Below are 22,105 nucleotides of genomic sequence, written 5' to 3' on the forward strand. Positions count from 1 at the left end.
GGTTAATCGGCTGGGTCATGCCAATGAGTCCGAGTCACTCATCTTGTTGCTGTCTGTTGGGCATGCCGCTTTTGCCCTCCAACGCCTCAGCGGGATGGTTGCCAGATTGGACAGGCATGTCTGTACAAACTGGAAGATAACAAGTGGTATATACACCTTTGCGGTGTCCTCAGCCGACATTCCAGCGAACAGAATCGTCGCCAGCGGGATGCCAAGGGCCGGAGACTTGGTGGGAATGCAGAACGCCGCAGCGACGGCATCCTCACGACCGAGAAACGCAACAGATGTTGCGATGGTCACCAGCATCCACAGCAAGAAGAGCGATACACAGATGACTATCACGCCGATGATTTGGGTCTTTTCAACATCAGCGAACGCGTGGCTCGCGAATGCGCTATCATAACCAGACCATATCAAGACGAGCAAGGATAGTGGCCCGAATTTGATGAAATGGTAGTCGTGCAACAGCTTCTTCACGGTTTCTGAGAAGAAGTGCTGCACGAGTTGTCCGATTGCCTATCGTCGAAGTGGATTAGATTGATACAATATTGCGGGATTTGATGTTTCGGGAACTCACCAGGGGCAGGATAAGCGTCAGGCCGAATTGAGCGAAAACTCTTTGCAGCAACTTGCCTAATCCACCGGCCGCCGTTGGCATCCCCTCTGTGTACCAAATGTCTATTGACGTGTACCCGAGTACCAGCATTGAAGATAGAAAGGGGCCTATCGCATTGCCGATTACGGATTCCGTCAAGGTCAGCGTCGCGTTGCCCTTGGCTTTCCGGGTCATCACGGTATTGATTGAGAACCTATATTCTTGACTGGTCAATTGCGGAGCTCTCAGGTGGCGCCTGCTTGGATGTGATCTCTTCACTTACGCAGTCGGCAGACACCCCAGTACCACTAAGCCGTTCAGTAGCAAAGGGTCCATGAGCGCTTGGTTGGTGGCTATCGCGGCGACGACTCCGAACATCGTGAGTGACGTGAAGACGAAGCCCACGACCTGGATGAAGACGTGACAGCGCCATCGTCGTATGTTGGCCACGAGGTCCCCGGTCTGCGTGGCTAGGCCGTTGATGAAGAAGATGACGGCTATCGTCAGGTTCTGGACGATGCGCGACTTGAGGTCTTGCTGGGCTTCTGGTACTTGGATTTGGGAAGAGAAGATCACGAGTACGACAAGGACTATCAAGAACCATTGGTCTTTGATTGGATCCCATAACCGGGATAAGATAGTTGGGCTCTGGCTTTCTTCTGCTGTCGCGCATTTCTCTTCGTGGTCCATTCCGACTCGTTTTGCACAATGAAGGGCAGGATACTAACTGTGCTATCTGCTAGTCGTTGAGATATTGTGTCCGCGACAGCTATTAATACTTTGCGCCTTAAAAACTTTGATTGGGCCCCGAAGATTTGACGTTTCCACGGGGATTTATATTCCTATATTAACATCCCCCATTTTTGGGTTAGGTGGAGAAGCACGTTATCTTATTCCTGCTCTCTCGAAGGTGTTCCCAATCCTGTCACAGTCGGATACGAACCCTTCTTCCGTCACTTCCGCCATCGTCACTCCGAAAAAGCCGGTATCGCCAGCCAGACTTTGCTATCCAACTGTCCAACCGTATACGATATCTTGTGTTCCTCAGTCTAGTACCTACTGGACCCAAATACGTGAGTGACATGCATCACATCGACCTAACTGACCTATCCTTCCTCTGGTACGATGCGACCTGTGCCATTTTTGCGCATGATGCAAGCAAAAGAGGTTTGAAACAAAAGTCGGAGCTATCAAAAAGGGGTCGTTTGAGGCTGTCATCTACACATCACAGATATACTCACGAGATGGTTTCTGCCTGAAACGTGGCATGCCAATTAGCGCGCTGTCAGGTCACCTTAGAGAACTCTCCCTCTGGTCCCCCCTCTAACTGTGAGTGTTGCATGTCTGAATCGAGGTTAGCGTCGCGTGTCGGGAAAGGGTCAAGGGACCCCGAGCCTCAACATAACGCGAGACTGAGATGGCGGCTCTTGGGGATGCTGTATCACCCTTCTATACGGCGAGTCGAGACCACATGGGTAACCTCAAAACCCCATTTCCCATTTAAGTCCCAACAAAGACCCTTGGTCCCAAGGACGACATTACTAAGCCAGTCAGCGAACGGATGACCCAAACTACATCTTGCTGTAGTAGTTAGTGTACGTGGAACTTGAGCCGCGCAGGGCCAGCCTGGGCTTTTGGGAAAGGATCTTCAATATCCCGCAGATTGGTATCCTGCTCGAGTTATGGTGTTCCCTCTTCTCTCGCCAAAAACCAGCCAGCCAAAAAGAGGCCGTTTCGAACTTGCCCCCACGGTCCACGGCCATCATCACCTATGACGTTTATCTCACCAAGCTTGCGGCTCTCAACTCAAGCTTCTGCGAGGAAAGCAAGGTGCACCAGATCTTACTACCACTGCAGAGAGCTTGCTGGCCATTGCTCTAATAGGCAGCCCTTTCCTGAAGCGAATGCAGGTAGTCCAACGTAGGGTTAGGCCTAAGACGTCACTGCGGCAGCAGCAGTCAGTCAAGGTGCCGACACCGGGCGTCGCAACACTGCGAGGGGACAGTTTTCCGCGTACCTAGTACACGAGTGACCACTAGTTTTTTTCGGAGCTGCTGGCGAATGCTTATGGTTACGTGTACTCGTTGGGAATTGGTTCGCTGTCTCTCTCTGCACAATGGCTGACTTGCTGTTGTACACGCCGGATCCAGCCCAGACGGTAGGAAACTAGTACCCAGCCATGGTCTCTACAAGCTACATGAATTTGGATGCGGCTACATGACCGGAAATGGGGGACCCTATGGCCAGACCACAAAAGAAAACTGTGGGCGGTGCTACACGAACATTGGCGCCCTCCCTAAATTCCTCAAAATCACGAATCCCTCCCTCTTTTGTCTCTCAAGAAGTGGCTACTGGGACTTGACGATCTTTCTATTGAGTCAAATAATAAGAGGGGGGGTTCGCGATGACGAGTGATTAAAGAGACATATTCGCGACCGCAATCCAAGGTTCACAGTTATGCGCTGTTGTCATCGCAAAGCCAATCATATGTGTATTTTCCGAGAGGGAGCCCCCTCCGATCGTGGTGGCCGTCACGCAAACCCTTGAATCTCTGCACGATAATTGGAGCTCGACCGACCCATGGCGTCAAAAGCTACATGAGAGGGGCGAAATATAACGCAACCACAAGACCACCCTACCAGTGGCATTGCCCCCCTCGGAGCGAGGTCCGACTCGACTTCCTCGCCAGCCATTGTTTCTGGTTGATTACCTCCGACTTCGGTCTCTGTCTGCGTAAGAAAAATAGACAGAGGGTACGCCATGGAGGAAGCAATGATGACAGCAGCAAAAAGCAAAAAGAAAGAAAAAAGGGGGGGGGGGCTGCAACCGACCTGTACCTGCAGCGATCGGCGGCCGGCAGGAGGACCTACGAGTTCCCGGGATACAAGCAGACCCTGGATCGGCACCCTACCCGAAAGCGCAGTGCGCCTCCACATGCAAGTGTCAGGCCATAGCGGATAGACCCTGCATATCAGTACACGAAGTGAATGGCAGATAAGACCCCTAGTGCGTGCGTAAAAGTTCGAGAGCAGAGAGAGAGAGACAGAGCACCAAGCTAGTGTCCGGCACATGTTCCCACAGGTTCTGCAAAGAGCTTCTGGAACGGCCGTCCGAGCTTGGGAGGAAAGTGAGAGAGAGTAAGCATGGTCGCACGGCATTCCCACCCCAGTGACATGCTTACTTGACTCTTGGTGCGCCATGAGATAGGTGGTGAGATGTCGCGCATCGTGTTGGAACGCCGACGACAAGAGACGATTGGTAGTCATTCATGCCCTGATGAATATCCGGAATGCCTCATAGGGTGGGCTTTTGAAACCATGGATGGATACATTCTTCGTCCAATGCTATCATGGCGCACAATGGCCCTTACTTAAATACATAGATACATACAGTTGGGCCTCATCAGCGATATCCCCCCGACGTTTAGGTCCAGCAGATAGATCACTGAATCTATATGAAATCCCAATGATGCGAAAGCCTGAGCGGATACCAACCCTGAGTGATACCAGCCACGCTGCCCAAATCATATATAGAGCCTCCCCTCACACATGCTCTTACTCAAGTATGGTAGCAGAGCCTCTCCCTCTGCTTTCCCCCCCCCGACTCGCTCAGGCCAGACCCAGCAGCACACATGGTACTTGGAACTTGCTCGCTTACATGCAAGCAAAACAAGGAGTCCCCGAGCCTATCATCCCCAACCGAGGCACCCCTAAAGTCCGACAGTCATTCCATACATGGCCACAAGCAGACATATTCAAATCAGCCTCCACCTCGGCCACTATCCAACATTGATTTCATTTGGAATCACCCAATTGCAAAGCTATCTTGTAAGCATCGTTCGTGTAAAGACGGTATCGCCGGCACGTAGCGAATCAAGCGATCCGAGGTGGTCAAATCTCATTGGCGTTATCGATGATGTCTTCAACCTCCTCAACGTCGCCTCCCGGCTGTACTACATCCTCAAGGGCGAGGGCCTGGATATATGCTTTGTCGGGCCTCAGTGCCGCGTAGAGCTGAGGCCGAACAAGAGCCAAAGCGCCGCCCGTCGGCGTCCCCTTGGTCGTCTCTATGCTCTTCAGAAACTGGAGTTGACGCCCAGCAATCCACCAGGTCACGTTCTGCATGTAAAACTTCTTGAACATGACAGACGCCTTCAGCAGCGACCATTCAGAGTACTGCCCTGTGCCGTCACGGGTGAGGGCTCTTTCCAGCGTGCCAGTCAGCTTCTTAGGCTGTATCGCACAGAGATCTTCATGTAGCCTTTCCATTCTAGTCTCAAATGGAACGTCTTTCCACCGAGCTTGGGTGCCCATGCACTGGCTATATAGAGCATCAAGATCGTTGACAAGTTTCGTCATCATTGACTTCACCCTTGGCTTATCTTGGCCGAGCTCATTGTATAGATCATAGAGCTTGACTAGGTCCTTATCCCATGGTACCAGTAGTGAAGTTTTCTTCCCCTCCTCGTGAAGGGTGGCAAGTTCTCGCTCAAAGATGGGTATCAGGACTGAGAACTTCAAGTGATCAATGATGTGCGAGAACTTTCGCGCGCCCGGGCATGAGTCGGACTTATATCTGGGCTGGGATGGTTCGGGCTTGCCTTTGAGAAGAGCATTGCGAAATTTGGCCCAATCCTCATTGGTGAACTGGATGCCTTGTTTGGCTTGGCCGACCAGGTTACTGAGAAGTGTGCTGAGACGGACAGCGGCCTCGTCGCCCACTGAACGCCTCTCATACCCGAGTCGCTCTTTGAAATTAGTGCATAGACCGAGCAAGCTGGATTGCATATTGAATTGGAAGCTGGCATCGAAGAACTTTGAGCTGGCCTCGGGTCCATGTTGAAGAACGAGATCGCTGTAACTTTCGGTCTGCTTCGTAAGAACGCCTCCTTCTTTGAACAAGTCGGGGCATTCGGGCACGTCTGCATTGACGAAATTACCCACGATATCCGGGTCCCAGCATACCCAGGCAATATCGCCATCATAATCACCTCCGGACAGCTTATCAGCAAGAGGGACGTTGCCTTTCGATGGAAACACGACCACATCTTTCAAGGGGCCGAGCTCGGGTCTAAAGACCGCTCTCACCTTCTGTATGTCGCTGGTATAGTGAGCGGGCGAACGGGCAACAAGGACATCAATACCATGCAGATGTGTCTCGGAAAAGCTTGACTCATCATCCTGGAAGTTCGACGAGAATTCCAAATAAATTTCGCCCTCGTTGAGGAGACCCTAGAAGTCCACGACCATGAAGGCATACGCCGAGCGTCCGATCCTGATGTTCATCCGCGACTTCATCTCTTCGCACTTATCCCTGCGAAGTTTAAAGATCAGGTCCCACAGCATACGAAGTCGTCTTGGATCGAAACCCCGATCGATCAGAAAATTGATACGATCCTCGTCCTGCTTTGGCAATCCCCCTACGAAAGGGACTTGGCCATTCCTCAGGCGTGCTTCTCGCAGCGAGCTCGTTGAGTTGTTTTGAACCCAAAGTCGTAGTCGGCAAGGGTCTTGAATCGCCATCCTCTGTTCTTCCATCTCCTTGCATAGCGACCTTTCAAGGACATCGCCGATGACTTTCTTCATGGCATTCTTTCCTTTGGCTCTGTCCTGGAGAATAGGGAGGAATTGGTTGTTGAGGTTGGCGGACTTGAGTGGACTGACTTCGCTGCGCACTTCAAACGTCCTATGTTCTTCAATAAAATCACACTTCCACTTTCTCTGCGAGGGATATAGTATAATCCAGTCTTAATCAGTATCGTCCTGGATATCGATGATCCCAAACGCTTTCGCACTGCCAATACGGCCTTGGAAACCGGTGAGATTACCGGATGAACCCATCATAGTCCGTATTTTGCGGGCAAGAGACTGTGAAATGCGGTCAATACCGTCGTTCATAACATTTCCAGTGGGTGATAGTCGATCACGCTTCCTAATTTTGATCTGGGACTTCTCAAGCACGACGGTGGCGTCCATACGACTCAGGCCTAAGACGATTCGCAAGAAGAGCTTTGTCACGGGTTGGTCCATGTTTTGTGATATCTGGAGAAGCCATTCGATCATGTCCCCCTTGGTTGCTCTCGTGTGTGCTTTGAAGGGCTCTCCTTTTGGCGGAAGCTGACCTGGAACTGACGGTACGAAATCATCGCCATCTTCTGCAAAAAGGTAGAATCGATGTTTCGAAGACACGTGGTGTACCGGGTTAAACAGATCCTTCTGGTCTTTCACCGCCTCTTTCGTACTATTGTGGCGATAAGGACGGATAAAGAAACCCGACCATATTCTGCGCATAAAGTAATGCAACCTTTGGCTCGCCCAATGACGGAGAGTCGATTCGGCTATAGCGATATTCTTGATATGACTAGGCAAGTTCTTCGCATCGAGAGTCGGGATGATTAATTCCATAAATCGGTCTTGACCGAATCGACGGTTCAGTTTGTGAGGTCTCAAAGGGTCAAGTTGTAGAGTGAATACCAGCATCTTCCATAATACATCTTGATCGAGCCATGATTCTTCGTAGGAAAGCTGGATGTCGCGGGTAGGTACTCCAGCAAATAGACATACACGCAATACTTCCCAGACAATGGGTAATGGAGCTTTGTTTAGGCAATCGGGGACGACCAGCCACACGTTGAGACACTTTTCGAAAGCGATGGTGGCCCCCTGGGCACGAGAGACACCGTCAAGTTCTGCTAGTGTGGACTGGCCAATTTCGCTGAAATATAAATCTGATGAATCACTTTCAGGCACGCACGAGGGCTCATTTACTGAGTGGGCTTCGGCTTCGGCTGGCGCCGCTTGCTCCTGGACAAATGATTTGAGCAACTTATGCTCGAAATCTGAATAGGCAGCGAACGAGTCTTGGGTAGAAGGTGCAGTAGGGGGCAGTCACCTTTTCTCTTGGCTACTAGCTTCAACGGTCGTTTGCGTGGCCTGGGAAAGCGGTGGCTCCTGGCTGAATACAAGATCAGCAGTTCTGCAAGAATCTCGACTCGAGTGGGCTGAAGTACGCTTCAGAGGGTTCGCGCATTCAGTAATCTCTGCGGGCTGCTCGACAACTTCCCCTTCAGGATCGTGGACAGGATTCCCACTCGTGTTCGAGCTACTTCGAGCCCTTTTGGAGGCGACTTTGGAGCAGCAACAGCATCCCGTGGACGCGGCCGTTTTGACGGCGTACGGTCAGAGGGAGCATAATCTTCAAACTTGGAGTTGAAAGATGAAATCGGTGTTCGTCCAACTACATAGCGCCCAAGGACCTTGTAAAGCAGCTCGACCAGATCACATCTCTCTTGTTCTGAACTGGCACTTGGCAGGCTCGTCACCATGGGCAAAGTATCCTGGTCAGCAAGCGGCTTGTGAACCCATCTTCGAGAAACCGCAATAGCATCTTCTCTGAAGGCTGCCAGAGCCGCAGGCAAGTCACCGGCAAAATAGCGGGGTCAGAATCGCCCGTAGTAGATGCGATCGCCCTGAGTGCCGCCCTGTTTGAGCTTTGATGGTGATTGCGGTTTCTCGGACAGACTCAGCCCCAGATTATAGTTTTCCGACACATGGAAGAAAGTGTCTCTGAGCTCTTCTTCATGTCTCCGTTTGGTTGGCGTCTGCGGTGCCAGGGCCTGGGCCTGTAAGCCCATGACGGCGTGCTAGGCCCTCGAGTACATATGGGCAAAGGTAGTGCTATTGGAAGCGCAACCTGCATATTTTCCACTTTAATGTCAGGTAACGAACGCACAACGAGCCAGCCAGCCACTGGTGACAGTTCCGAGTGGCAACTTACATGTACACCTCAATGGGTTTCCTTGTGGCCAGCAGCAAGCAAAACCCTAGGTACAGGCAGGCAGACAGTGGCGTGACACCGGACCGGCCCAATCGGTACGAGTCGAAACAGCGGGAGCTAGTTGCTAGTCAGATCTTCGGGCCAAGGATGGCACTGGCACGTACAAGTGCAGTTGTATGTAACGGGATCAAAATTAGCAATATACGACGCGTCAAAGCAAGGTGTGGCTGTGGGGAGCAGGAAAGGCACCGACTCGTCCGTCTGTCGTGTCATGTGTATGCGGTGTGCCGTTGAGCAGAGAAGCCAATTGATTTGAGAGCTGGATAGTTCGATCAGAAAGAGGGTCTGCGACGCGAAACGCGTCGTCTCATTTAATTGATGGCTTGCTCCTGCGCAGCTCGCTCTCCTAGACATGAAGAGGCCTAGCGTAGAAAAGAAGTAGGTACGAGCTGCAAGTGTACCCTAGCAAGGGTCTGGAGCATGCCCGTCAGGCTTCAGGAACTGACTAGGACCAACGTTGCTTTAGGTAATCGTGAGCTGCTCCACTGCCCTTTGCCTCCGTTGCCAACTGCCTCAGCCAGCACTTCGGCTACTCGTAGATTGTACATAGGTAGAGAGCTTCCATAGGTATAAAACAAGTTCCTCATTTTGTGGTTTCTCTGCCTGCTACATACTTAGTAGACAAGCTATGTGAGTAATAGGTACCGAATTGAACATGGAACAAAAGTATCCTGCGCCAAGGCATTACTGGAGATTCGGGCCTAAGGAACAGCGGCACGTGACGTTACTAAGCGCAACGAGAATAGCAGAGAAGATGGAAGGGTTCTTCTGGAAGCGACATCCGGAACCAAGATGCTCGCAATTAGCTAGGCTGCTAGGCCTGTTTTGAAATGGCACGAAAGCGCAGTGTTCTCCAATTTATTACCAGTATTACTCTCGGCATGGTCGGTCGGTCGAAGCTGTGCCATGCACGTATTATTGCATTGCTGTGAGCTAACCAGAAAGGAGTGTCGAGTGCAGTTGCAGTGCGTGTCCAGTTGGCTCGCTCCAGCTCCAGTAGGCTCGCTCGCCCGCGTCCAGCTCGCTCTGCCGAGAATTGGAGGTACTAGGGACTAGCCTCGTTGGAAAATACGTCAACTTTTTGCATGTCTGCCGCCCCGCCTCACCTTCCTCGTTCTGTTTTGTCGGCCTTCAATTTACCTTACTAAATAATTAATGATTCAAATGCTCCTTCGCTTTTCGGCCTCTGGATATCCTCACTTCTCCCCTTACTTTTTTGATTCGAAAATCGTCGTCGGCTTCGCTGCCCGTTGGGCCAGACAGGAATTTGGGTTTGAGTCCACGACTCCGCCCAATCAGACGATCGTTGCCACACTCTGAACTAAGCAGCCAGATTACCGCGCTTATCAATTTGGTGCTTGGCGAGGCCGGCATTCCGCATGCCGCAACGGAGCTCTGTTCTATCTTACCCTTTTGTTGCCCATGCCCAAACCACAGGACGGCCACGTTTCCGTGGAGGAACTCACGCCGGAGGAAGCTAGCCGTATTATACACTCCCATCGCAAAGTTCGATATGGCACTGCCTGTTGGCCCTGCCGCCAGCGTGCGTTTTCACCCAACCGTCTTTTCAACGTGACATCTCTCTAATTCGTTGCGCAGGTAAGGTCAAGTGTGACAACAAGCAGCCATGTGAGAATTGTGTAAAACGGGAGCACCCACAGCTGTGCTCCTATAAGCCAAACCGCTCCAATGTGGCCAAGCAGGGTTCCGCCGACCTCACACATGGCCAGAAACGCCCGCATTCCCCGGATGGGAGTGCCGAACCGGAGCGCACCCTTGACCATCAACCCAACGGCTGGCCGCGAGCCCTAGGTATGCCATACACCCAAATCGTGACTTCGCGACATGTTCATGACCTGATGTTTGCTTAGACCAGTCCGAGTCAATGGAGATACCGCGTTTCGTCGGACAGAACAGCATCCCGGCACTGCTCCGGGACCAGTCTTCGCCAAACGAGACGAAAGATGGCATCGATATCCGTCGAGACATGCGTCCCATTTGGGGCCTCGACAATTCAGCGCCATTTCCTCTGATGTCGTCGCACCACCTAGATCGAATGACACGAGAGATCTCCGCCGAGCTTCCTTCCGATCGTGAGGTGCTCAAGTAAGTCGCTGTCGCTAACTGAAAGCAACAACTAGGAGCTGCATTGGTGGCTTTTCGTCAACTCTCTAACCCTTTACTAGACTCTTCAAGACCTACAAGGAGGTGCCACACCCTTTCTGGGGCTTTGTCATCGATATTGAGGATCTAGAGTCGAGGCTCATGATCTATCTGGAGGAACGTGCCAAGAATGCTCGCGAGGGCCCGGCGACTTCGCGACCGGTGTCCGCCTCGTGGCTAGCCATTCTCTTCGCGGTGCTTGCTGTAGGCTCTCAATACCACGACGCTCCGTACCATATTAGGACGACCGACTCCCAAAGATACATGCAGATTAGCATGCATTTCTTGCGCCTCGGCAATTTCTTACTAAGGCCGAACCTCGATTCCATCCAGGCCTTGTTGATGACGAGCTTCGTGCTTCTCAATGATATGAAGGCAGAGGCGTCTTGGGCCTTGCTGGCTCTTACGTGTCGCCTGGCCCAGTCACTAGGGCTGCACCGCTCGAATCCCCAGGATGGGCGCGAGAGCTCATCGGGAATGTCGACGAAGGATTATTTTCGACGGAAACTATGGTACGATCTGTGCCGACTCTACCCAAACAGGAGCTGATATATTGAATAGGTGGACATGCCAATGGCATGATACGTTGACCTCTTTATCTTTTGACCGGTAAGTCGCTGATTGGTGTTTGAGACGATCAGCTATGCTAACGATGACCAAGTCCCAATATGACGAACATCCAATGCTGCGCCATCCCACTGTCGTCCGGTTCGATTGTGCAGGGTCTATCCTATCTAGAGGCTATGTATCATCTCACCAGACTTATATCCGAGAAACTGAATCCCGACGCTACTGCTACGGTTACCTGCGAAAAGATCATGGGAAATTGCGAGGCGGTCGAGTCAATACGGGACAGGGTGTATCCACAGCTACGAAGCAAAGAGGCGGCGAAAACGGCGATAGATCGATTACAACACTATGCTTGCCGCTTACACACGGCCTTTGTGGTTTCCGTTTGCTGTCGCCCGGCTCTTCGAAGCGACTGCACCAGATTGAGTGCAGAAGAGAAGCAAATCCTGTCCGACAAGTGCAAGGAGAACCTCACCGAGACCGTCCGAATGTTTCTGTCCATGCACAATATATCGGTGATTCCGACGAGAAGTTGGGCGTTCACGTACCATGGCCTGTCCTCTGCTGTGCTCCTTGGCATTATCTGCGAAACCAAGACCGATCCGGAAGTTCGTGGACTACAAGGCGATCTCATCTCGGCACTCTCGGCTGCCGCTGCTAAGGAGAGATCGAGTCCGCCACCAAATCACGTCAAGCACAGCGACAGGGACATTGAGCTATCTGGGCCGCTTTCGAGAGCGCTCACAGCTTTGAGAAACATATACGATTACGGGTCTCTACATGGTCTATCGGGGATGAAGAGCGAAAACCCGTCAGGGTCAAGAACGCCCGTCACTTTGTTGCAGAATGTACCACATGCGGCTAAACAGCAGAAAACTCACGGAATGGCGGACCCTCATCAAGACGCCGCACTTGCGATGACGGAACTGCAGAATGGAGCTACCATGCCCGAGTTTTCCACGTGCGTCCATATTGATATGCTCAAATCACCATCGCGCGCTAACTGGGACAGGAGTATGTCATATCCGCCGACTCTGCAGCAACCGCAGCATCAGCAACAACAGCAACAACAGCAACAACAGCAACAACAGCAACAACAGCAGCAGCAGCAGCAGCAGCAGTCTATGGGCATGCAGGGCGTAGCAGACATGAGCCAGATGGACCCAGCCGCCTACATGTCACCCATGGATCTCTATGATTCTATCTTCTGGGGTGAGTCCATGTTTCCGGATTGAGCCTTGACGGATGGAGGTCTGAACTAACGTGGCTCTTTCTCAAGAATCACCCCCTGATCCGTTCTATACTGGCACGGACATGAACTTCGATTTCCTGGCACAACCTCCACCGGGTCAGCCTCCGCAGCAGCAATTTTACTTCTAACCTTGTTTTAACTGTGGGCTTCCAGCGCGTTGGGGCCAAGTGTCCTTCGGTGTCTAGGCGTTCAAGGGGCGGCACATCGTCCACACACACAAAAAGGCGGCGGCGATGACTGTGACGGGAGGGATAGAATTTTTCCCTTTTATTTTATTTTAAGCCAATGGGGTTGTTTATCTAGGAGTTTGTTTGTTAGAAGGTTTTTTTTAAAGCGAGTCTGTATTTGACATCTAGAGTTTTTCTATATTGTATCTACTTGGGAGTGAATGCTTGCTTGCCTGTCTGCGTTACATTGGGAAGGCTTGTGCTTGCTTAGCACATCCGGGGCAGCCGAAGCTGCAGCTCCTTATCTTAAATCAGCGCTCCTTAAGCAGCTTCATGCAAATAACTTGTCTCATGTCCGTCATGCTAAGGCGTCCAAGACTACTTTGACCATAGCCACAACTTTCTCTTCTTCGAGTCTGGACAGAAACCGTTAATTCTTGTCCATGGCAGTGCAGCGGGTTAGGGAACAGGTCAGTACTCACCGTCTCCCTATTACCTGAAGGTTGATCGGCATTCCGTGCACCGCCTCTGCATGGTCTGGACAGAAACAAGAACGTACTTGTTAGCAACGGCGAACCACACCTTCGGCCGATGGATCGATTGATACAGCAGTGAACATTGAGAGAGAGAAGATGAAGAAAAAGTCAAGAGGGAAACTCACATTCGGATTGGATCATCTTGTCGACTTCGCTCATGGGCTGATACAACAGCATGTCGAGCGCCTTGTCGAGCGCGGCATCCACCTTGATACCGGTGGGGAAGCTAATGCAGCTTTGATCTAGGGACGTTGTACACACCCGTGTAGCCAACTAGAGAAAGAGCCGCAGATTAGTTTTCGGTTACCTAAGCCGGAAGCGTCTACTTCGAGGCCGATCACTGTCGCCACAGGGCTGAAAGGGTCGGGAATGAATATAGGGGAGGTGGGGCTCGAGAGGGAAAGACCCGGGAGAGACGAGGCTAAGGCAAAGCGGAGAGCGATAAGTGCTCGAAAGAGCGAGCAAGCGAGACGCGAGGTTCGAGATGAGGGCGCCAAGAATACGAAAAGAAACGGAAAGAAATAGAGAGAGAGAGATGAGATCACAAAGGAACCAAATCAACGAACGTACCATGTCGGAACTTGCCATTCTCCACACTCGCATACGGCGTTGTCGGACACAGCAGCGCGTCGATCCCGGACGCGTTCCAGCGCTCGAGGTGGCGCTGCTGGTACGCCTGGCGCTCGGCGTGCAGGCGCCAGAGGTCGCGCGTGCCCAGCTCCTGGCTCGAGGCGTAGGCCGCCATCGCGGGCAGGAACCAAGGCTCGCCCGTCTTGGCGATCTCCTCGCGGATCGCGAGCCCGCCGTCCGCGACGAACATGCGATTCAGCAGGTCGAGGCCCTGGGCCTGGTCCTTGGAGGACCACTCGACGAGCTCGTGGCCCGCGGACGCGAGGGCGTCGGCGGTGCGGCGCAGGGCGCGCGTTACGGGCGGCGTGGGGAGGGCCATGCCGTCGTCCCACATGACGGCGATCTTCAGTTTGCGGCCTAAAAGGGGCGGTGAGGGCGTCCGCCACGGGATGGGCAGGCAGCGCGGGTCCGCGTCGTGCCAGGGCTCGGCCCCGACGACGGCGCGGCAGTAGGCCTCGAGGTCGCCCAGGGTGCGCGCCAGGGGCCCGTTGACGGACTGCACGGCCTCCTGGCCGGGCATGCCGGAGCGGCAGCCCAGGGTCGGGAAGCGGCCGAAGGACGGGCGCAGCGTGAACAGCCCCGTGCACGCGGCGGGGATGCGCAGCGAGCCGCCGATGTCGGTGCCGACGCCCAAGGGGCTACCGCGGAACGCAATGAGCGCAGCCTCGCCGCCCGACGAGCCGCCCGGCGTCAGCCTGCGGTTCAGCGGGTTCACGGTGCGGCCCATGACGTTGTTGACCGTCTCGGCCATCATCATGGCGGTGGGCACGTTGGTCTTGACGTAGAAGACGGCGCCGGCCTTGGTCTGGAGCAGCGTCGCCAGCGCCGCGTCCGCGGCCGCGGGGCAGTCGACGTGCGACACGAAGCCGACGGTCGCGTCGAGGCCCGCGAGGTGGAAGTTGTCCTTGAGCGAGACGGGCAGGCCGTGCAGGGGCCCCAGGGGCAGGCCGGTCCGGGCCAGGTGCGCGTCGAGCTGGCGCGCCGTCTCGAGGCCGCGCTCGAAGCAGGTCTCGGAGAGGCAGTTGGTCTGGTGGCCGATAGCATCATCTCACGACTGGTCAGTTATTTCCTCTCTTTTCTTTCTTCTTCGCTGCTCCTATTCATTTGCCTTTCTTCTAAGTTGTCTTCTTCTCCCCCCTTTTCCTCAGGGACCATCGATTCACTTGATCCTAGCAGCTCAGTCCTCCCATGCATTTCCATATTGGGGAATTAAGAACTTACGAGCTGATGGGCCGCCGCGGCCCGCTTGCAGAAAGCCCGGGTGACGGTCTCGGACTTGAGCTCGCCCGAAGCGAGTTTAGGGAGCAACTCCAACGCCTCGGAATTCGTGATGGCGAGCTCTTCGGCGGTGAACCAGCCCGAGGTCTCTGGAAAGGTCGTGACATCATCCTGGCTATCGGGCGGCATCAGGTGGTCGGGGATAATCCATTCTGCTGGTATCGACTCCAAGACGGCCTTTTGCTTTCGCGCGGCCACTTGTTCCCAGATCTGAACCTTCATTTCAACTAGCTGCTGGTGTACTTGTGATATATAGTTCTACACTTGTGCAAATAGGTAGTATAAATATAGACTTTGGCAAAGTAACTGGAGTATTTAGAAGCTTCTTCGTTTTGCAAATATGATCCCTTGCTTATATACTACAACCTCTGAGCGATATCCGACTGCTGTTATTGGTATTGGGGGCGAGGGACGGGAACTCCGCACCCATCGGCACGGGTCCGATGCCCGCTAGAGCTAAGCTTACAATAGGAGGGGGCGTCATGTCCATCCCTCTCGCACTTGATCATGTTTGGATTAGCCAACAGCCAAGATAGCCACGGCGGTTCTTCGTGACAAACTCGCTTTATTCCTCACATCATCACGAGGTAGCATCACTCCGCAGCTTAGCTGGTCCAGATGGACGGATGGACGTCTGTCGTGGGCACGATTCCACGTATTCTGTCGCCATCCGGCTACCTATCCCAACCCATCATTGTCGTTCATCTCAAGAATCCGACCGAAACCCGAAAATCATGGTGACGCGAAAGAACATGCAGTAGACGTCCCCTAGAACGACTGGAGATGGAGACTGTCTGGGGAAGAAAGATAGTGCATCTCCTGGGGATCCTAGGGAGGGCCACATGCACTATCTGAAGCGGGTCTTGGTTCGGTTAAGTCAAGTCGTTATCATCGTGCCGACACTAAGGCAGTGGTACCCACGGTTTTTTACACCTGGGTTTTTTCATTGGAAAGGAGCATTAACCTTGCTTACATTAGTTCAGCTGAGAGATTACGGGCGCAACATCCATCAAATGCTTGTTGCCAAGCCCGATAAGTCAGTATCTTCTGGGTGACTTCCGACGGGCGCATTCGAACCTCCGGCAATCTTGGTCGGTCGCAAATGCTTGTAACGGTCTTATCGCATGCCACAGATAGTCCATCGACATGTTTAGGTCGGATTAGTGTGTTGGATACTAACCATCTCGAGCATGAGGAATAGCAATACCTTGGCTTATCTGAAGTAGTAATATAAGACGGGCGCACTCGCGGCCGGTCACCTGCGGCTGCACTCACAGCTCTGTCGATATCGCTTACCATCATGGCGGGGTTTATATCCAACTTGAGGGAATACCTCCACACCGAATACCGACCCGGCGAGCGGAAGCTGGTTATGAAGATTGACTTCTTCATTCTGACCTTTTGCTGCCTGGCCTATTTCACCAATTACCTGGACCGATCCAATCTGACCAATGCCTACGTGAGTGGCATGAAGGAAGACCTGGGCTTCGTGGGCGACCAGCTGAACCAGATCAACACCTGCTTCACGGTCGGATATGTCATAGGCCAGCTGCCAGCCAACATGTCGCTGCATTACATCAAGCCACGCTATTTCTTCCCGTCCATGATGGTCATCTGGGGCTGCTTGACCATGATCACGGCTTCTGTACATCGCCCTCAATCCATCATGGCCATCCGGTTCTTCCAGGGCATCGCCGAGGCGACCACCTTCGTAGGAACCCATTACATCCTGGGCTCGTGGTATACCGAAAAGGAGCTCGGCAAACGCAGTGGCATCTTCACGGCCTCGGGCCTTGCCGGCACCATGATTGGCGGCTTCATCCAAACGGGCATTTACCAGTCGCTGCACGAGAAGAACGGCCTCACTGGTTGGCGGTGGCTGTTCATCATCGACGGACTCATCACCATACCCGTAGCTCTCTATGGCTTCATCTTTTTCCCAGACACGCCGCAGACTACGACGGCCTTTTATCTCACCGCAGCCGAGAAGGAACTAGCCATCGCGCGCATGCCGGCCGTGGATGAAGGCTCGCCGATATCCCTGAGCTTCTTCAAGAAGGTCTTATCTTCTTGGTACTGGTGGGGTTTCGTCGTCCTTTGGATCATTGCAGGCGAAACGGAGTCCTTCAGCACCAACGGACTCATGGCGCTGTACATGAAGAGCCACCCGACCAACAAGTATGCGGTGTGGCAGCTGAACAACTACCCTACCGCCATTCCGGCAGTCGGCATCGTGTCGACCCTCTTCTGGGCAACGCTCACCGACTTCCTGCGCGGCAAGCGTTGGCTCGTGGGCCATTTCATTGCCATCATCGGCGTGGTGACCTCGGCCATGATCCTGGTGGCGTCCAATGACCCGGCGAACCCGGCGTCGACGACGGTGGTGTTTGCGGCGTACTACCTAGCGGGAACGGTGTACGCCTGTCAAGCTACGTTCTTCGCCTGGTGCAACGACGCGATGAGGTACGAAGACCACATGTTCCGAGCCGTCGTCTTGGCAGGCATGAATCTGGGATCCAACGTCATCAACGCCTGGTGGTCAATCGTCTTCTATGGTGCCTCCATGGCGCCATGGTTCAGAGTAAGTGCAAACCCGTAGAAAATCCAATGAGACCATACAATTTTTCCGATTGCTGACAACAGTTGCATTACAGCGGGGTATGTGGGCCATGATCGCGATGAGCATCGCCTTGACGATATGGACGGGCGGGCTTTCGTTCTTGACCCGAAGGAACAGTAAGAGGCGAGAGACGGTGCAGGCAGAGTCGATGTCTGCGGATGTGGATGCAAAGTCAATCTAATCTAGACGTTGTTCGAAGTATGCTTTAACAAATCTCGCCTATTCTTGGTAGCATCCCTGAGCTTACCCGCTCCGAGCAGGGCGTGAGTTGTTTGTTCACCGGGTGTGTTGGTTCATGCGACAAAAGCCACCGCCCGCTAGTTTATTTTGGCGGTTCCATGCGCCCTTACACAAGACCGAAGAAGACAGGAATACGAACGAACAAGCAGTAGCTCGAAAGAATGCGTGATCTGGTTTAGGCAATGTGACCTCAGTGGTTACTTATAGATGTTGAACAGGCGTAAGTGAGGCTTTTACGAGACTCGTAAGTTGACGGGCTTGCAGGTGTGCAAAATGCGCTGGTGACTGCTCGTCAAAGTCTTGTCAGGTAACCTAGCGGATCTTACGGCAGTTTGCCCGCTAGCGATTAGCGAGGTGACCTTGCCACCCGCAGTGGGGATGATCAGGTTTAGCGGGGAGGAGCTGGCCAGATTCGATTCACAATGACGCAGAGCAAGGCAGTGCAAATGCTACACAGCAACCCAGCAAAATACTTCCCCTTTTCCGAATTTACCACGGTAATCTTATGAACGGTCTTGTCGTCTACTCAGGTGGTATTGGGCGGTCATTCAGGGGCATCATGCGAATGCTCTATCCCGGGTCGAGGCGAAGCTTAGCCCTCGCAAAAGCACCCAGGATCCCGAGAAGAATCTCCTTGAATCGGTGTACATGTTTTTGTTTTTATCAAAACCGCCTGGTTGTGCCACGTGCGGGCAATAGGGATCGGCACTATTTACGGACCCAGCAAATCTTGTATTGCACCGCTGGCTTTCATGCGTGGCAGCGTGGATGCCGTAGAACCTGGCTTAGGCCCGGAATAGTAGCATCGAGAAAGAGAGGAGTCATTACCGTCGAGTTCTAATCTTGGCTCATCCGTTCTTGGGAACTTCATATAAGAGTGGGATGTCCCTCCTACTTCATCCGAAAGTCCCAGTACACACCATCCCACGATCTCTGTGCATCTTGTCCTTCGTTACTTGCAAATACTCCACGACAAACTAATATAACCTTAATACCAACCCTCATTCGCTCCTCCAAATCAGACAAAATGGTTTCCATCAAGACCCTCATCGGCGCCGGCCTGGCCGCTCTGCCCTCCGCCTCCGCCTACATCTACGGCATGGAGGCCCCCGCCACGGCCGTCGCCGGAAGCACCATCAAGGCCACCCTCATGACCGCGAGCTACGTCCAGAACTTCGTCGACTACTCCGTCATCTGGGGCATCTCGGCCTCCGGTGGTGGCAGCTGTGCCCCGGAGATCTGCCTCGGCACTCAGATTGGCTACAAGAACTTCTAGTATGTCTCTTCCCCATTTCTTTCTTTAAAGCCCAAGAAAAAGAAGAAGAAAACCACTTGCTAATATAAATTTTACCTGCAGCCCCGAGCAAGTGCCCCTCGGCAACTTTACCATGGATGTGACCATCCCTGAGGACACCCCCGCCGGCGACCGCGTCTTGACCGCCGCCGTACCCTACCTAGTCGGCGCCAGCGGTGTCACTAAGGTCCACGCCTTCAACGCCACCATTGCGGTCACTGCTGCTTAAGGGATAGCTGCACGCTACAGTACGAAGGTTAACGACGAAACGAAAATAGAAAAGTGGAATAATGCATTGCCTCGATTATTCAAGAACTAGGCACGCTATATCTTAATCAACTTACAAATAAGCATGTTGCTTCGGTAACCCTGTATGTATGTTTAACGTGCCTATGATTACGGTGTTTGTGTCGAACTTCCAATCACCCCGATTAGATAACCTTCATGGTTGATATGTGGATAGTAGATGACGGGTAGTTGAGTTGGCCGTCAATACCCATAATGAACTGCCGGCAAGATACATGTAGCGAGTCAAGTGTTTCATGATTCGTAAAACCCAGGATCTTGGTGATTTAAAGTTCGATATAAAATCGCCGTTATCGCTATCTTATAATGGCTGCTCTAGCCCTGAAGGGTTGTTTACCCCCTGTCACGATGCATCCACACTCACCAGATACATATCTCTTGTTGATAATGTTCCCGTCCACGCCCATAACCAAGCACCCTACCCATACGCCATCACCACACAGCAGTGTAAACTCCAGTAAACCAAATACTCCTAAAAAGTATAGCCAACGAATGACCTCGCTCATTGCCATGAATGCCCCCAGACAGAAAGACTGATCTGCTACTCCATCACGTGTCCCCACATCTGGGATGTCGATCCCTTGCTCCTGCGGCGGCGATGGCCGTTCGCGCTTATCTTCTCCGCGACCGGATCCGAGTCGCTTCCAACAGCCTTCATCAGAGCATTCCAGAGGCCGAACATGGCTGCGAGTGGGGAATGGAGGAACTCTGTGTCGAAAATCGGTAGTGAGTTTCGGTTGTTGTTTGTGATATGGTTGCTTCTACATGAGAGCTCTCTAAGGACTATGATATGCCTTCTTTATTCGGAAAGTGTCGAAGAACTGTCTCTGTTCTTTTCTTGAAGTATGACGAGTATAGAGCGTACTGAGTTGTATTTGTGTATGTGTTTATGTGTTTCTCTGAGAAGCACGAGCAAAAATTCCAGGTCCAGCTGGCGAGGGTAGAGATGATGAGACTGGTGTGAGATGATAGATATGAGGTTGGTTTACCAGGCAGAAATGTAGCTGAGCTTATATACACATACATATCTACGAGACGGAGGCCTTGGCTACCGACAAGGATTGCCTTACCCGAGGCGGGAGTCATTGACAGGTGCCAAGTGATAGAGCATCTTCTCTGGGTGGGTTACCCAAACCAATATGTTACCCCAATGCAACTGGTCATCGGACGTTGGGACGACGGAATGCACGGGCAATGATCTGATGTGCATTTTCGCTTTCAAGGCAAACATGCATATTGTACAATCGGGCTGACGGTCGAATGGTATTGGACGAGGCAAAGAGGGGATCGCCAAACATGCGTTCATAGCTGACAAGGCGCAGGAGGGCAGTGTCCACCGTATTTCGAACCACGAATAGGCAGCACTCTCTGGCACTATCGCACTCTCGCAACTTGACACCGAATCCACTGGCAAGAACCTCCAGACTCCAGGGCTATCATGTACATCTCATCTCGCACATGATGGATGTATCAACGGTATGAGCATAGAAGCCAAGATCAAAAGCCAATGGGAATGAAGCCTGGAAGATACGACTGCAATCTGGGACTACCTATCGCTCTCCACTCCCCCCAGGCAGGCTGACGGCCGGGACTTCGACTCAGATCCCCCGCTCTTTTTCGACGACTTATCGTACATCTACCATCTACCAAGATTACCCTGCTCTCGCGGTCCGCGGCTGACGATCGGCCAATCCTGGACTTTTTCGTACGAAGTACACGATACGGCTCACGAGCGTGGGAGCGCTTACGCGGACAGCAACCTGCAGATGCCGTATGTAGCAGAGCAAGAAACATCGAGGCAATACCCCCCACTTCCAGAGGGATTGGGGTTGCAGCCTGGCCTGTGGCATGCGACGACTCTCGACTCATGATCATTCATCATGATAATGAGGCGATATCATTCTGAAACTATGGGAACTGCCAATAAATGTCAGTGTGCGTTTCAAGAAATTGAATACGAGTCCAGAATCGCCTGTTCACGGTCCATGCTACTGCGGATGCAAAAAGTCCGCGCAACCCGCGCTCCTCAATTTTTCAATTTCTCGGATTTCCATTGCAGCCGCCTCTTCCGTATCAACGGGGCGCCGATGCGTGCAGCCGGCCGGCGCTTGAACTTATGAGAGGCCCAATCAATCAAAGCCAGCAGAGGCAGCATAAAAAGGTTATCCGGGAATTGGGAACAGCCCCCACGATACATCATCCGCAGAGGACGACAATCAGAGTGTATACTCCCAATATTCGATGAAGTCTAGCAGGAAGATGGTACTCAAAAGAGATGAAAGGCCATTTATCTCAGTAATGCGTGCGCAGTTCAATTACTAGAAGATGCACCGTATCTTGGTCAAAACTGCGAGGGGATATCTATCTCATCGACTTTGTCGTCGTCAGCTTTGCCCCGAAGCAAACCAGACCGGATTCTTGCAACGCCCGAGCTAACCCGTTGATCTACAGTACATGCCGAACAAACAGGCGCCTAATGCTGCAGTACATGTAGCTACCTACATGCATGTAAGCTGATATTTTCAAGCCGTATATTACCTGATTAGGTACGCCAAACAAATACATCGACCCGCTGCGTCATTCAAACCAGTTGGACTTTTGCTGCGGCAGTTCCAGGC

General features: G+C 52.6%; 7 protein-coding genes across 7 annotated transcripts; 3 read left to right on the plus strand and 4 right to left on the minus strand.

Moving 5' to 3' along the window:
• Nucleotides 1-15: 15 nt before the first annotated feature.
• PG994_007314 (sodium bile acid symporter family protein) lies at nucleotides 16-1,285 on the minus strand (the record flags this gene model as incomplete). The annotated part of the gene is made up of 3 exons (XM_066858723.1): nucleotides 16-516; nucleotides 578-809; nucleotides 879-1,285. The coding sequence occupies 3 exons, from the start codon at nucleotides 1,283-1,285 to the stop codon at nucleotides 16-18; spliced, it is 1,140 nt and encodes a 379-aa protein (XP_066715665.1).
• A 3,200-nt stretch (nucleotides 1,286-4,485) lies between these two features.
• Nucleotides 4,486-7,919, minus strand: PG994_007315 (uncharacterized protein; the record flags this gene model as incomplete). The annotated part of the gene is given in 5 exon segments (XM_066858724.1): nucleotides 4,486-5,826; nucleotides 5,839-6,341; nucleotides 6,390-7,454; nucleotides 7,503-7,721; nucleotides 7,772-7,919. The coding sequence occupies 5 exon segments, from the start codon at nucleotides 7,917-7,919 to the stop codon at nucleotides 4,486-4,488; spliced, it is 3,276 nt and encodes a 1,091-aa protein (XP_066715666.1).
• A 114-nt stretch (nucleotides 7,920-8,033) lies between these two features.
• On the minus strand, nucleotides 8,034-8,228 carry PG994_007316 (uncharacterized protein; the record flags this gene model as incomplete). The annotated part of the gene is made up of 1 exon (XM_066858725.1): nucleotides 8,034-8,228. The coding sequence occupies one exon, from the start codon at nucleotides 8,226-8,228 to the stop codon at nucleotides 8,034-8,036; it is 195 nt and encodes a 64-aa protein (XP_066715667.1).
• A 1,625-nt stretch (nucleotides 8,229-9,853) lies between these two features.
• PG994_007317 (fungal specific transcription factor domain-containing protein) lies at nucleotides 9,854-12,544 on the plus strand (the record flags this gene model as incomplete). Its single annotated transcript, XM_066858726.1, has 7 exons — nucleotides 9,854-9,974; nucleotides 10,031-10,243; nucleotides 10,303-10,537; nucleotides 10,618-11,106; nucleotides 11,156-11,203; nucleotides 11,256-12,376; nucleotides 12,444-12,544. 7 exons carry the CDS (start codon nucleotides 9,854-9,856, stop codon nucleotides 12,542-12,544), a joined length of 2,328 nt encoding a protein of 775 aa, XP_066715668.1.
• Nucleotides 12,545-13,227: 683 nt separating this feature from the next.
• Nucleotides 13,228-15,249, minus strand: PG994_007318 (Acetamidase; the record flags this gene model as incomplete). The annotated part of the gene is made up of 4 exons (XM_066858727.1): nucleotides 13,228-13,361; nucleotides 13,427-13,540; nucleotides 13,690-14,776; nucleotides 14,971-15,249. The coding sequence occupies 4 exons, from the start codon at nucleotides 15,247-15,249 to the stop codon at nucleotides 13,228-13,230; spliced, it is 1,614 nt and encodes a 537-aa protein (XP_066715669.1).
• A 1,078-nt stretch (nucleotides 15,250-16,327) lies between these two features.
• Nucleotides 16,328-17,828, plus strand: PG994_007319 (pantothenate transporter liz1; the record flags this gene model as incomplete). The annotated part of the gene is made up of 2 exons (XM_066858728.1): nucleotides 16,328-17,608; nucleotides 17,682-17,828. The coding sequence occupies 2 exons, from the start codon at nucleotides 16,328-16,330 to the stop codon at nucleotides 17,826-17,828; spliced, it is 1,428 nt and encodes a 475-aa protein (XP_066715670.1).
• A 1,086-nt stretch (nucleotides 17,829-18,914) lies between these two features.
• On the plus strand, nucleotides 18,915-19,410 carry PG994_007320 (uncharacterized protein; the record flags this gene model as incomplete). Its single annotated transcript, XM_066858729.1, has 2 exons — nucleotides 18,915-19,162; nucleotides 19,245-19,410. The coding sequence occupies 2 exons, from the start codon at nucleotides 18,915-18,917 to the stop codon at nucleotides 19,408-19,410; spliced, it is 414 nt and encodes a 137-aa protein (XP_066715671.1).
• Nucleotides 19,411-22,105: the final 2,695 nt, after the last annotated feature.

This window comes from Apiospora phragmitis, assembly GCF_038363925.1.
Source record: "Apiospora phragmitis strain CBS 135458 chromosome Unknown utg000007l:1.0-2108841.0:1.0-2111359.0, whole genome shotgun sequence".
NCBI lineage: Eukaryota > Fungi > Ascomycota > Sordariomycetes > Amphisphaeriales > Apiosporaceae > Apiospora > Apiospora phragmitis.